Below are 15,951 nucleotides of genomic sequence, written 5' to 3'. Positions count from 1 at the left end.
AACACAGTGAACACAGTGGGCGGGGCTCGCATCCATCCCCTCGAACTCCACAAGGACTCCCACGGCGATGGGCGGTGACGTCAGCTCACACCCCTGGTCAGCCTTACTGAGGTGCTTCGGCTCCGGGGCGATGCCGAGTTCCACCATTCCATCCTCGGGTATAGGCTCTAACGTCGTGGCAGGCGGAAGTTTCCAGTCTGTGGGGGGCTCAGGCATCGGCGATCGCAGTGGTAATGAGCTGGGCTCTGGGTCTGGCCGGGTTCTGGATCAGGGCTGCACGCTCTCCAAACACCTTAAGACGGCTTTCCTCCAGTTAAGTCCGGTGGTGTCTGGAAGGTGGATGGCGTTATGGAAGCTGGCCCCGATCCAGAACAGGGTGTTGAGGGTTTCATCCTCCAGCACGCTGTGGCTGGCCAAAAAACAAAAGTTTACAACAAAAGGAAAAAAAAAAAAATCTTGGCTTTCCTGGGCCACAGAGATGAACATGGCCCGTTCATCAAAATTAGGCGGTCCGATCATCTGTCATGCTGGGTTGCAGGAAGGTGAACACAGACGAGGAGAGTAAATCCAAAATACAATTTTAATAGGCAGGCAGGCAGGCGGGCGGGCAGGTGCAAAACAACATATACAGACGGTGATCAGACAAAGACTGAGTGAACGGGAGGAACTTAAGTATCAAACATAACGAACGTAATTAATGGGACACAGGTGATACAAATGGACTAATGATGAAGAGCGGGATACAGACAGGAACACGTGACAATAGAAAAACATAAAGTCTTGGAAAACTGACACTACCAGACTGACAGAAGATTATTTTAAAATTCAGAAGACACTACACATTACATTAATTTGCCATCCATCTGTGTGTATGAAACATTTTTTAATTCATAATTGCAATGTTTTTATTTTTAGATTAATTTTCAAAGTTTTAGCAATTTTTTTGTGTTTTTATCACTTCTATTATTTTTTTTCAAAACAAAATATATTTCTACAGGTTTTGCTCATTTTTATTTGTTTTTGTTATTTTGGTTAGTACATCAAGTTAAACAAAAAAAATATATTTGATTTTATTTTAGTTAATGTTTATTTTAATTTCAATTTTTTATTGTTTTAGTTTCATTTCACAATAATGGATAACTGTACTGAATAATTACTGATAGAGAGCTCATGTCATGTCAATTGTTTGCCATTGTTTCTCTGATCCAGTCCAGGTAATTCTGCACTTTTGTGTAGAAACTTTTAAAATATTCTTGACCACATCCAGGAGGACCCCATGACACAATCCCCCTCACCTCATAGGGCTGCTCTTCAGTTCCATAACCCAACATGGGAAAAAACAGAGGACCTCCAGCATCACCTGCACAACTGTCAACACTTTTAACATCATCTCCAGCACAGAACATGTTCTCAGTGACAGGTATATTCAATGAAGCACACTTATCAAGAGGATATTCCTGAACATGCCCATAACGTAAAATTTTACTTAAGCCCCGCTCAAACCTTCCAAAACCCGATATTGTACCCATTGTGCCCTCAATTACAGGTTCATGTGTTTTGTTTGGCAGACACACTGGCCTGATGTTTGGACCGAGTGGCACCCTGGCAGACATTTTGATCAGAGCAATGTCATTATCAAAGTTGGTTGGAAAACCATGCTGACCAACCCTCCGATAATTTGGGTGAATTATGATCTTCTCTGTCTCCATAGTGACTGGGTTTTTGTCTTGACCATCAATTATTCCCCCTAACCAATTCATGGTGGTTTCTTCGTATCCATCCACTACATGAGCAGCTGTTAGAGCCCAGTAATCACTGATCAGAGATGCACCACCTCTGGGAGCTGATCTATGGAGAAGCTGCCAGGGAATCTGACCAGGTCTGGCTGGCTTCCCACCAAAGACTCTGCCACCAAAAGAGACCTCTGTATTCATTCCACACACTAAAAATATACAAAAAAGAAACAAATATATGAAAATATGTGTAATTAAAAATTGGTGCAAATGCACAAGTACAAAATAATATAAAATCTCTATCTTTCTGTCTGTCAAGCCATTATTACCAAGATAACAAGGAGGAATAACATAATTGTTGTTGTCTCCTGTCCATTTCCGGTCTTCTTCACACCTGTATCTTACTACACAGGAGAAAGAAAGAAAGAAAGTAAATCAGCTTTAAAAGTCAGGATTCATCAGTCACAAAAATAAAATAAGGTTTTGTACAGTATCTGACCTTTAGGAGTATCCTTAAACCTGTAGTAAGGCTCATTGCAGTGATACTCTATGACAGAGAGATATTTGTTGTTTTCTCCACTGATAAACTCAACGACTCCATTTAGCAGCAGCTTTGGATCTCCACAGTCAATAACTGTAATGAATCATAGGAACAAAATGATGAATGGCTGTAATAAAGCAAAATAATAAATCAGGCGATGTGTATTTACTCACTCTTGCACTCTGGCAGTGTCAAATGCCATTGTCCATTACTCTGACAAACAGACTTAAAACTTGCAATCTCTTTCTCTCCCTTACAGAAGGCAAAGGAAAAGAAAAACAATACGTTTAAAATAAGTTTCTCGCCCACAAAGGCAGCATTTATTTGCTCAAAATTACAGTAAAAACTAAAATATTGTGAAATATTATTACAAACCTGATTCCCAAAAAGTTGGGACACTGTACAAATTGTGAATAGAAAAGGAATGCAATAATTTACAAATCTCATAAATTTATATTTTATTCATAATAGGATATAGATAACATATCAAATGTTGAAAGTGAGACATTTTGAAATGTCATGCCAAATATTGGCTCATTTTGGATTTCATGAGAGCTACACAGGCTGGAAAAGTTACATGTACATACAAGGAACAGCTGGAGGACCAATTTGCAACTTATTAGGTCAATTGGCAACATTATTGGGTATAAAAAGAGCCTGTCAGAGTGGCAGTGTCTCTCAGAAGTCAAGATGGGCAGAGGATCACCAATTCCCCCAATGCTGTGGCGAAAAATAGTGGAGCAATATCAGAAAGGAGTTTCTCAGAGAAAAGTTGCAAAGAGTTTGAAGTTATCATCATCTACAGTGCATAATATCATCCAAAGATTCAGAATCTGGAACAATCTCTGTGCGTAAGAGTCAAGGCCGGAAAACCATACTGAATGCCCATGATCTTCGAGCCCTTAGACGGCACTGCATCACATACAGGAATGCTACTGTAATGGAAATCACAACATGGGCTCAGGAATACTTCCAGAAAACATTGTCGGTGAACACAATCCACCGTGCCATTCGTCGTTGCCGGCTAAAACTCTACATGTCAAAAAAGAAGCCATATCTAAACATGATCCAGAAGCACAGCCGTTTTCTCTGGGCCAAGGCTCATTTAAAATGGACTGTGGCAAAGTGGAAAACAGTTCTGTGGTCAGACAAATCAAAATTTGAATTTCTTTTTGGAAAACTGGGATGCCATGTCATCCGGACTAAAGAGGACAAGGACAACCCAAGTTGTTATCAGCACTCAGTTCAGAAGCCTGCATCTCTGATGGTATGGGGTTGCATGATTGCTTGTGGCATGGAGAGCTTACACATCTGGAAAGGCACCATCAATGCTGAAAGGTATATCCAAGTTCTAGAACAACATATGCTCCATCCAGACGTCGTCTCTTTCAGGGAAGACCTTGCATTTTCCAACATGACAATGCCAGACCACATACTGCATCAATTACAACATCATGGCTACATAGAAGAAGGATCCAAGTACTGAAATGACCAGCCTGCAGTCCAGAACTTTCACCCATAGAAAACATTTGGCGCATCATAAAGAGGAAGATGCGACAAAGAAGACCTAAGACAGTTGTCCCATTCTTGTCTAATACAGGCTTCTAGTTGGACAACATTCCTATTCCTAAACTTGAGGAACTTGTCTCCTCAGTCCCCAGACGTTTGCAGACTGTTATTAAAAGAAGAGGGGATGCCACACAGTGGTAAACATGGCCTTGTCCCAACTTTTTTGAGATGTGTTGATGCCAAGAAATTTAAAATCAACTTATTTGTCCCTTAAAATGATACATTTTCTCAGTTTAAACATTTGATATGTCATCTATGTTTTATTCTGAATAAAATATTGAAATTTGAAACTTCCACATCATTGCATTCTGTTTTTATTCACAATTTGTACAGTGTCCCAACTTTTTTGGAATCGGGTTTGTACAATTTAAAATAACTTTTCTCTTTTAATATATTTTAAAAAGTAATTTTATTTAAATTGCAATTTATTCCTATGTTTTTTGTTCACAAAAACACAATGTCTCACACGTCAAGTTTGTTAGTACACATTGGCATAATTCTGAGAATGTTGAGTTTCTGGGTTCAAATGAAAAAAAAAAAATCCAGCACCATGGAGAGATCCCACTCTGGAACTGCTCTTCTACTGACATGAAGAGAGCGGCAAGCAGCCTACATAAATCTAGGAATAAGGGGGTGTTGCCCCACCGTAGCACTGTCAAACTCAACATGACATGCAGCGATAGCCGCTAAATAGATAATATTAATAGTAGAAAAGGATTTTCCACCATCCATGAGGTCTTGCAGAAAAATCTAAATATCAGTAACTGAGCACTGATATCAACCAGTGCCTTTCACAACATTCCTCAAACACACGCCACTTACAGTCATAAAGGGACCATATAGAAGAAGTCCTATTGCATTCTGAATAGTGGCAACAACACGTGGGTGTAACCCCAATGTGTTTAAGTTCGCCTGTCTGAATGAGGGTGGTAAATTTCCCTGTTCATTTGGGACAAGAGGTTCATGCATAATTGAAGGGACCATGCAGAGCTGTTAAATACCCAGTTTGTAACAATTTTTCACACTTTTCACCTCTGCATTAATTCTTTCTTACATTTCCCTCTCAACTCAACTAGCCTCTTTCCATCCATGTTCATCTTTGCATAGTTAACATCATGCGCACTGTATTTTTGAAAGAATGGGAAAGCAAGTTCACTTTCACTTATAACTTTCGATTATTACAGATGTTGTTCATGTATAAATGTGTTTGTGTATATAAGATTTAAAAAAAAAAAAAAAAAAAAAAAAAAGAGTCCTTGGCATAATCCTGCCATAGGCTCCGCAAACGCATGACTCGGGGTGGGGGTGGGTCCTCGCATCCACTAATTTTCACTGGGCCTCGGGATAATCTCTGCAAACCATGGTGCTTTGGGCCACCTGGGTGCTATTAAAATCAGAGCCAGGCTCTGTTCTCTCACCCTGGCCGGAGTCTGCGTTATGAGGCAAAGGGGAAGAAATGCGTAGAGCAGCACACTGGGTCATGGATGGGCCAGTGCGTCCACACCGAGGGGGGCATCCTGGTCTTGTAGAGAGAAGAACATAGGACAATGGGCATTTTCACACGAGGCAAAGAAATCGACGGTTGCCTGGCCAAACCCACAGTAGACTCACAGCAGATTCCCCCTCGACAAGAGGTCTGCACCCCTGTTCAGGATGCCTGGGACATGGGTTGCCCGTAAAAAAAGAAAATGCCACCTGCTCCAGACTAACATCCTGTGCACCAGAGCATGAAGCTTGGGGAAGCACATCCCCCCTTCACAGCTGATATCGCTGTAGTATTGTCTCAGCATGCCAGCACATGATACCCCTGCAAACGGGGCAGAAAATCTCTTTTGGTTCTAGTTTTACTGTGAGCATGATTTTTAATCTCACCATCATAAGCTTGTATCCTGGGTTACAGCGCACATGAATGTAGTCTCTGTACAAGTACTTGGTAAAATGTGGTGTGACTCTTCCATTGCTGATACTGCCTGGATATGGACACTCCACCCCTTTAAAAGAGATGTGAGGATATCAGACTAATAAACATTTCCATAGATATTTGAAGATTTATAGTGATTCGTCAGTGTTCTGACATCCATATGGAAAAACAGTCAATAAAGATGCAGTATATTTTTCTCTCTCACTCTGTGTGGTGTAATGTAAGCTCCACCCCTGGCTCTGTCCGTATCTGTCGGTGTGATACTCCAGCTGGACGGAGTGAGTGCCTGTTTTGAGGACACCAGGACTGTTTCCTCCGCAGTACTTCTGGGAATCTTTTCCCAGAACAGAAACCTGAGAAAAAAGGAAAAGATGTAGTTGTATTCATGTGCAGATAAACAAACATTTATAGCAAAACATACTTGCAGCCAGTGGAAGAGGCAGGCTGGTCCTTGATTGTAGACCTGCTCTATGTGGAAGGTCTGGCTAAAGTTGAGAGTGATGACAAAGCCTGGCTCCACAGAGATGCTGTAGACACAGTCCAGATCATGCGGGGACATGTCTGGGTAACCAGGACTGGAGATGGTCCCCTCTAGTTCACTGTACACCCCACCTCCACAGTCCACTAGCACAGGAATGAAACACACACCACTTGCTATAGGTTAGCTGACTAGATATAAGCTAGATATAAAAGATAGACTATGATTTATATCAGTGTTATTTTAGTATGATTTACATGCTATGCTAGTTTTTATTCATATTTTGTTTTATTTTATATTTCAGCTTTTGACGTAATTTCCAATGAAACAGTAAGACAGGGCAGGATATATCAAGAAGCTCCTCCCCTTTTTTCAGAATAGCTAATAGCGTTTTGCCTAGATCACAGCTCGGCCAGAGTTTTTGAGCTGGTAAAACCCTATTTCCTGGCATCTCTAACCATTTCTCCTCCATATTGCTTTAAAATATAGCATTGTTTGTAGAAATCAAATGTATCAGAACGTTTTGTGGTCTGTGCCGACTCACATATATGATCCGCTCTGTGCTCTCTGTCTCTGGACCGGAGCAGATGTGCTTGTGCTGCCACGGTTCACGTGACACTAAAGCTGGGGACACACTTAACGACTAGCTGAAAAATTCTAAGACTGAACTAAACACACTTACAGACTGTTCCCTTCAACTGGAGCAGATTTTAATCTTTGACAGTCAGAGAAGTGCACAAGCTACACGACAACACTCTGAACGATATGTGAGTCATGACGGCATATATATCATAAACTGAGCTGCACGCGAGATCTTGTACCAAAACAAACATGGATGTAAATAAACAGCTGGCACTATTTATTTGCAGTTCCATGTAACCCATAGTGAGTAGTGAGTAAACTTAAATTAAGCTATTTTTATGATCGTCGATGTCATCAGTCACAAATATTACATTTGCTTGCTCTAACTTGGCGTGTTTGGGCATGATAAGTCCTAAGTATCAAATTACAATGTAAAGCATATTTACACTGTCTGAATCGTTCCCTGTCCTCTACATAGTGCACTATGCACCATTCACCATATAAAAACTAGTAAATGTGTGAACAAATGACTGATTTCAGCCGCAGCTTCAGTGTCTGTTTATAGTGTAGGAGGGGCGGGACTTCAGATTCTAAAGAGCATTTGATTGGACAGAAGATTTGATGAGAAGCTGAAGTCGGCGGTGATGTCATGAAAATCCTTGATCCATTTTAGCAGAAGTGAGAGACTAAGTTTTGAATGCTTATATCTTTTAAATGCGAATTTTGTCATTGTTTTGGAACACAATACACGTTACACCTATTACTATTTACATTGTTTGTTTTTTTCAGTTTAGCTCTAGACAACATTACTAATTTGTCATTTATATTTTATTTTCACTTTATTTTTAATATAGTTTTTTTATATTCCAGCTTTATTTCAATTAACAATAAATTTTAATTACATTAATCATCTGACTATATTGTTTTTATTATGATATTATTTTGATGACTGCACATTAGAATGCAATAATTAAATGGAAAAAGATATATATTAAAATCGTAAATAAATCAGAATTTAGAAATAAAAAAGTAAAAATCACAATTGAAAAATATCGTAGCATTAAAAAAAAAAAAAAAAGTTGGCTAACGCCTTTTATAAAACTAAAAACGACCAACAACCTCCATAATCAACAAACAGCATGCTGAAAATGAAAACCTGGGCAGTTATTAATGAACACACTTACAGGCGCAGGTGCGATGGTCAGACCTTAGCGTGTAACCATGGTGACATGCACAGAGGTAGGAGCCAAGAGTGTTGAGGCAGATCTGTGAACAAGGTGGATCGTTTTCCACACTGATAGAGGAACACTCATCTATGTCTAAGGGAACAGGTATATAAGGATATCAAGCATTAAAAGATGTACTACACAAAATATTGTGCAAAGTTACAGCACTGAAAGTGTAGCATATTTAATCCCCCTCTGGTGAAAATCTAGTTTTTAATGTAATTTATATATCTATAGTATTTTAATATGCTTTAAGACAAACTATATGCAAATTCAAGTCAACACCATTGCTGAGTATTTTCTCTTTAAAACTGCAGTGATCTAAAGACAGTTTTAAAAACGCTGGTGATTCTGACATCACAAACTACCTTGTAACCAATCATGTCAACGTGCCGGCAGGGTTTAGCATATCATTAACTATGACCACTCTGAGCCCTCAGCGGGGCTAATTAGCATATTTATTAAAGAGTTACATTCAAGCTATTTTAAGGCATGAAGAAATTTTTTTTCACAGGAAAATTTTTTTAAAGAAGTAATTTTGGTGATCAAAGATGAGTTTTAAGGAATAAAATTATTAATTACAGGGGGACTTTAAATATTGTAACATCACATGCCTTGAGCAACGGTGCTGTTGTTCTGATGTTATTTCAGCATATTGCTTTTATTAACAGTTCAATAAGCAAGAAATAAATATTGAGCAACATACATCTTAGACACATTATTGCCAGTGATTTTGTCTATTTTTTGTTGCGTCAACAAAAATAGTTCCAAAGAAAGCCAAAGTAAAAGCCTGAGGACATGGAAGGTAATGTGTTTTTTCCCCCTAATAAGCTACTGTAAGGCTTGATTTTCCTGCTAAACGAAAACTGAGATCAAGCATCCTGCAATAAAGCGTATCTGGAGAGAAGATCTTAAAAGAATAGCATATGACAATGCCTTGCCCCCACACATCTACAGTATGCAGAAAATTCTGTCCTCTTTTTGGGTGGTGTCTCTTCTCCTCTCCCCCAAAACAGGTGTTGGTGTAATAAACATTTACAATCCTTTTGTTCTGGTTCTGGTATAAAAGGTAAAGAGCAAAGCAGTCATGTGGGATCTTCTGCAGGCCCCCACAGAAATGGGTGAATGTCTGAGGACATTCACCCATCCCTGTGTATATATGCATTTCTTTGAGTAATCGATGTTATGCATTTATCATTTCTGAATTGGCTTCTAATTGTCTAATTATAATGTAATTGGCATGATATATTTTTACTTGACAAATAAAATGTTATATTTGGTTGATTCTGTATTATTCTTAATCCATTATTTCTAGTAGATCAAAGTGAAAGTATTACCTCAAATCTGTGTTCAGGATTGTTCATAAGAAAGGTTTAATAGATGGAGCATGGGGCACGTCCATTTCGATTTCTGACAATCACTGACTTAAATAAGTTGCAGTTTTCGTAAATATATCAAAACTATGCTTTTTGTTATGAGTAAGCAGAGCGCGACCGACTTAAAGGTAGATATTTACCCTGCATCCAATGTTTAAGGTCAGACTGACGAGTTTGTGTCCGGGAAGAGCAAGTTGGCCAAAGTGACTCTTCTAAAGCGATACCGGGACTGCAGTGAACGAAATAATTGAATATATAAGGTAATCAGAATAATCGAATATCTAAATTAATACATAACAAATGATTAATTTCTAATTGGAGACACAACCCTTAGAATAAGAATCATTTGAAATTGAAGTCAGATTAAATGAGTGAAATTAAGTGCACTTAATAGAGACGCTGAAAAGGCATACATGCATTAACCTTCGCCCGGGGGCGTCGGAGTCCGTTTTTGGGCCGATGCAGGGTTCCTTACACTACTTATCTCTCATATGCTAACTTTTTTTTTGCAATATCTCAGAATTCTAAAATGGCGTATGTGGATGGAAACAGACAAATGGAGTGAAAAAAGCAGTAAAAAACCTCAGTGCTGTTGAACTGCTGCACTATGGGAACACAGTTCAGCCAATTAAATTTGAGGACCAGAAACGATTTGTTGTCCAAAAGAGGAATTGTCTACATTCTCATTGAAAATGATTAGAAGAAAAGATACATACTACAACACTGAATTGTTTGTAACATGCTTCAATCATGTATATAACTCACCAACAGCCTGGTAGAATGCAGCGAATCCCAAGTGTGACTCATGATTTGAGTCGTCTGTTAGAAAAACCAGCTGGAGACGGTTACCAGGAGCCAAGATGGGCTTTTCACCTGGGTGAAACCTGTCGGTGGAATTCTGACCACAGAACTTCCCCAGAACCTTCTCACCAGACACAACCTGAACATAAAAGAAACACATGTGCTGAGGTATTAGAAACTATATGTCCTGCTAAATAAATGTCTTACTAAAGCCAAATGACAGCATTCACAATGACATGACTTTCAAACATTACTTCACATCTAGTGCATAGAGTATGACTTTCTTTCATTCAGTCATTCCCCCACAACACAAGATGCAACACCTATGTTGAAGAATCACTAACCGAGACAGAGTCGTAGTAACAGTTTGGAGAGGGCTCAATGTCCAAGTGATTGAATGTTAGCTGGATCTGGTAGCCTCGAGGCACTTCCAAGTCCCATTGTTCTTCAAAATTCACTGGATATGGTTGAGGATACTGTGGAGAAGACACCTCTCCAAACATGGCCGGCTCACATTTACACACACTGACACATGCCCACAGCAGGCTGAATCAGTGTGGTAGGACAGGGATACAGACAGAGATTAAATTAGATTCATTTTTAAAAAAATTTCATATGCTCTTTAAATAAGAGCATATGATGATACATATGCTCTTAGATGGTTAAAACATTTTTCTCCATTGATGATTATTAAAATACTAATGTGGATTAACTTAAATTCAGATGAAACATTAAATAACTTACCAAATTATTATAACTCTTCCAGCCATGACAAACAGAGATGTCAATAGCACCTTCACTAAAATTATACAGCGGTTTTTCTCTCCGTAGTTTTTATGCTATACAATTGCAATGCCTCTCTATTGACAGAGCAAGGGTCTAGCACTCATGATGAAAGAAACATTTGTTTGATTTGGCTGTGCTACAAAAACAATGACAGCAAAATATAAGAGAAAGAGAGAGATGCAAACAAACCTTTCATTGATTCACACTGCTTTTTAGCTTGTTTACAAAATGGGGAAGGGTTAAAGTCTGCAGACATGTTTTTATGCTGCACTATTATGGTGTAGGCCTAAATTGTGGTTTGTTTACAATATGTGGTCTCCTTACATTCATTTTCTTTTGTAAATGGTCCTTAATGCCTACAGGGGAGAATTCCTACAATAACTGCATATTAAAGGTGATGGAGCTAAAATATCCAAGTTTCAGTAGGTAATTGCATTTAATATAAATAATAAAAATGTATCTGACATGTATTTATATAAGATTCACTTGCATTTCTTTCATTGTCCATGATCACATTTAACTATGATGGTTCAGGAATATCTGAGCTCCTCTTTGAGGATGATTGCATAACCAGTTTAGACTTCACTCAAACATTACTTTATTTTTACCCAGCAGAGGGAGATAAAGTTATAAAAATAATCATCTTTGCTAATTTATTTTGAAGCATTTTGACAAATTGGAAAAGACAGAAATAGGCTCCAATTTTATTTAATTTTCTGCCTGCTGAAATGTAAAACAGTTTTTGTTTCTTTTCATTATAAAATCATTTTATTGTAAAATCTTTTTGGCCATTATGCACATAACTGAAACTGATCTCAGGTATCACTAAACACTGAATGCCTTGACTTGCACTACAGATGTTAATTATTTTCCATTGTTTCTTTGATCCAGTCCAAGTAGTTCTGCACTTTAGTATAGAAACCTTTAGAGCCTGTATTGCCACATCTTTCAGGGCCCCATGACACAATGCCTCTCACCTCGTAGGGCTGTTCTTTAGATCCATAGCCCAACATGGGAAAGAACAGAGGACCCCCACTGTCACCTTTACAACTGTCAACAATTTTAACATCATCTCCAGCACAGAACATGTTTTCAGTGACAGGCAGATCCCCTGATTCACACTTATCAAGAGTATATTCCTGAACATGGCCATAACGTAAAATTTTACTTTTTAAGCCCCGCTCAAACCCTCCAAAACCTGATATTGTACCCATTGTGCCCTCCATTACAGGTTCATGTGTTTTCTTTGGCAGACACACTGGCCTGATGTTTGGACCGAGTGGCACCCTGGCAGACATTTTGATCAGAGCAATGTCATTATCAAAGTTAGATGGAAAACCATGCTGACCAACCCTCCGATAATTTGGGTGAATTATGATCTTCTCTGTCTCCATAGTGACTGGGTTTTTTCTCCACTTCAGTTATTCCTCCAAGCCAAGTCATGTTGGTGTTTTCATGTCCATCCACTATTTGAGCAGCTGTTAGAGCCCAGTAATCACTGATCAGAGACGCACCACCTCTGGGAGACCTATGTAAGAGCTGCCAGGGAATCTGCCCCAGGCTGGCTGGCTTCCCACCAAAGACTCTGCCACCAAAAGAGACCTCTGTATTCATTCCACACACTAAAAATAAAAAGAAACAAATATATGAAAACATCCCCCAGTTTCACAGACAAGGCTTTAGCCTAGTCCCAGACTAAAATGCATTTTTGAGCTGTCTTAACTGAAAGCAACCTGCACTTACATATCTTAAAATATGTCAGTGCCATTGTTTTGTCTCAAGATGCACACCAGTAATGTTTTTTCTAAGGTATGTTTATAAAAGCTCTGTTTCTTCTGTCTCCCTGTACGTGAAACCATGCAATGTAGTAATGCAATATAAAGTTAATTTTTTTTGTAAAACTACAAACAAATTTCAAAATAAGTTTAAATATCTCTATCTTTTGGCTGGCTTCCCACCAAAGACTGCTATCAAAACTGATTTCCATGTTCAATCCACACTCTGAGATAACATTAAAAAAATACACATAAAAGATATGAACACATTTAATCTAATATACTAATGTCAATTTAAGTTTCAGAACCATTACCAGGAACACAAGGAGGAATATTGTCTTTGCTGTCATCTGCTGTCCATTTCTGGTCTTCTGAGCAGGTGTATCTTACTAGAAAAGAAAGAAAAAGAAAAAAAAGAAAGAAAGAAAGAAAGAAAGAAAGAAAGAAAGAAAGAAAGAAAGAAAGAAAGAAAGAAAGAAAGAAAGAAAGAAAGAAAGAAAGAAAGAAAGAAAGAAAGAAAGAAAGAAAGAAAGAAAGAAAGAAAGAAAGAAAGAAAGAAAGAAAGAAACTGAGCAAAAAAAAAAAAAAAAGGTGGTGGAAATTTGTGAAATCATATGAATGAAACCCAGTTTTGAACAGTATCTGACCATTAGGAGTTCCTTCAAATGTGTAGTAAGGCTCATTGCAGTAATACTCAATGACTGAATGATACTCGTTGTTGGATCCGTTGATAAACTGAACACCTCCATTTAGCAGGGGCTTTGGATCTCCACAACCAGTAGATGCTAAGAAAAAAGCAGTAGAGATTAAAACAAAGCAAGATAATAAACTGAATGTTAGAGATCTATGAGCGTAACCGCTGTACTACAATAAATAATTCCGGTCTTAGGATTTGACTGATACAATGCAACAACAATGGACAGTGACCGCTGTTTTCATATTACTCCAAATGTCCAGATAGGCTGTCAGTCTGTGCATTAGTCTGGGGATTTTTTAATGACTCTTTCTGCATGGTTTTTCGTGCATAGATGTATCCCAATTAACACAAATACACAATGATTAGCGAACCTTAGAAGCTGAGAATACTACTACTAATGAAAAAAATTGAGGCACTTGACAGGGAAATTCCCATGTCCCAAATAATGTTTTTTCAACTTCACTTTGAAATAAAGGTTACATATATATATTAGCTATTGAGTATTAGTATATACATTAAAATAAAATACAATTTGTGATACATTTTTTAATGTGTCCCTCAAACTCCAGTCCACCCTGTTACATTGGTGCTATTTGCCCTTTAAAATCTTAAGCATATGCCCTAAATCACATGATTTGCTAAAAGTGATATAATTTCCATGGAGGGAAAGTAAGAGTAAAAGAATCAATCATAAACATTTCTCTCTTTTTCTCATTTTTTGAAGATAGATTATCTAATAGCATAAAACATAACATGTCCACCCTGTTTTGTCAATTTATGCTGGACAATAAAATGTTTGTTCATTTTTTTAAAATATATTTTATATATCTATTAAAGTCTTCAATGGCTTTCAAAAAGTGGTGGGGGCAAAATGTACTTCGGCAAAAAGTAGAGGGGATCCATCCATCCCACCTGCAAATTAAGCCTGATCAACCGATTTATTAAAAAGCACTAATTCATTCAAGAACGAAACGCCACAACCGTGTGTTAAGAGACGCGCAACTGTTAGTTCTGATGTAGATTCATTTTTGCTGTGGTAGATCAAAAATAGACAAAGTACAATTATATTTTGTGTAAAATGTAATATTTGTTAGAGCACTAATGTTGCTTTATTATAACTCACCAACAGCCTGGTAGGATGCAGTAAATCCCATGTGGGACTTGGGTTTTGAATCATCAGTTAGAAAAATGAGCTGGAGACGGTTACCAGACATCATGATGGGCTTGTCACCAGGGTGAAACCTGTCTGTGGAATTCTGGCCACAAAACTTCCGCAGAACCTTCTTATCAGACACAACCTGAACACAAAATATTCAATTACAGTGCCATCAAACTGTATCTTACTGCTATTCAAATGATTGTGCAAGCTCAAATGAGCTTAAAGATCTTTACTGTGATTCGATTTTACATGATTTTGAAGTGACTTACAATAAGAGAATCATGGTAACAGTTTGGAGAGGGCTCAATGTCCAGGTGATTGAACTTTAGCTGGATCTGATACCCCTGCGGCACCTCCAGGTCCCACTCTTCCAAGATATCTGCTGGATATGGTTGAGGATACTGTGGAGAAGACACCTCCCCAAACATGTCCGGCTCACATTCACACACACTCACACATGCCCACAGCAGGCTGAATCAGTGTGGGAGGACAGGGATACAGACAGAAATCAAAGTAGTTTAATCTCTAAATAATTTTATAAATGTTCTGAGATGGTTTAAAACATTAATCTCCATTGACAATTAGTAAAATAATAATGTGGATGAGCCTAAATTCAGATGAAACATGAAAAAATGAACTTACCAAATTATTAGAACATTTCCTGCCATGACGAACAGATGTCAGCACTTTTACTAAAATGATAAAGCAGTTTTTTTTTCTCTCCGTAGTTATGGCTACAATTGCAATGCCTCTCTAGTGACAGAGCAAGAGTCTAACAGTCGTGATAAAACAAACATTTGTTTGATTTGGCTGTGCTACAAAAACAATGACAGCAAAATACAAGAGAAAGAGAGAAAAGCAAACACTTCCCATGATTAACGCTGCTTTTTAGCCTGTTGACAAAATGGGGAAGGGTTAAAGTCTACAGACACATTTTTTATGCTGCATATGGTGCATAGGCCTAATTTGTGGTTTGTTTACAATATGTCATATCCAGGGCTTGACATTAACACCCGCCAACCCGCCAAATGCGGGTAGATTTCAGCTGTGGCGGGTAAGACAGCCACTCCCACCAGCCACTTTGGCGGGTTGAATATAATTTCAGCCTACAGCCAAATGAATAATAGCCAAGCTCATCGTATCACAAAATTACAATTCAGACACAATTCTTTATCGATTAACTTGCAGTTAGTGAAGGCGGGATAGGCGGAATCGCGCTGAATGACAACAGAAGCGCTCGCGTGCGCTCTCTCTCTGTCGCGCGCGATCAGTTCTCCTCGCGCCTGAATACACGCACACACAGATGT

General features: G+C 38.4%; 1 protein-coding gene and 1 pseudogene across 1 annotated transcript; both read right to left on the bottom strand.

Annotated features, from left to right (window-relative positions):
- Nucleotides 1–592: 592 nt before the first annotated feature.
- LOC137026936 (complement C1s subcomponent-like) lies at nt 593–11,059 on the bottom strand. Its single transcript, XM_067394595.1, has 11 exons — nt 10,972–11,059; nt 10,572–10,773; nt 10,192–10,366; nt 8,009–8,143; nt 6,186–6,388; nt 5,970–6,117; nt 5,716–5,834; nt 2,448–2,526; nt 2,233–2,367; nt 2,063–2,137; nt 593–1,942 (listed from the first exon to the last, which is right to left on the bottom strand). Exons 1-11 carry the CDS (start codon nt 10,995–10,997, stop codon nt 1,179–1,181), a joined length of 2,061 nt encoding a protein of 686 aa, XP_067250696.1. The 5' UTR covers nt 10,998–11,059; the 3' UTR covers nt 593–1,178.
- A 677-nt stretch (nt 11,060–11,736) lies between these two features.
- LOC137026927 (complement C1s subcomponent-like) lies at nt 11,737–15,389 on the bottom strand (annotated as a pseudogene).
- Nucleotides 15,390–15,951: the final 562 nt, after the last annotated feature.

Source organism: Chanodichthys erythropterus, chromosome 2, assembly GCF_024489055.1.
Source record: "Chanodichthys erythropterus isolate Z2021 chromosome 2, ASM2448905v1, whole genome shotgun sequence".
Lineage (NCBI taxonomy): Eukaryota > Metazoa > Chordata > Actinopteri > Cypriniformes > Xenocyprididae > Chanodichthys > Chanodichthys erythropterus.
Note: the sequence above shows the minus strand (reverse complement) of the source record. Positions and strands in the feature narration are given on the sequence as shown.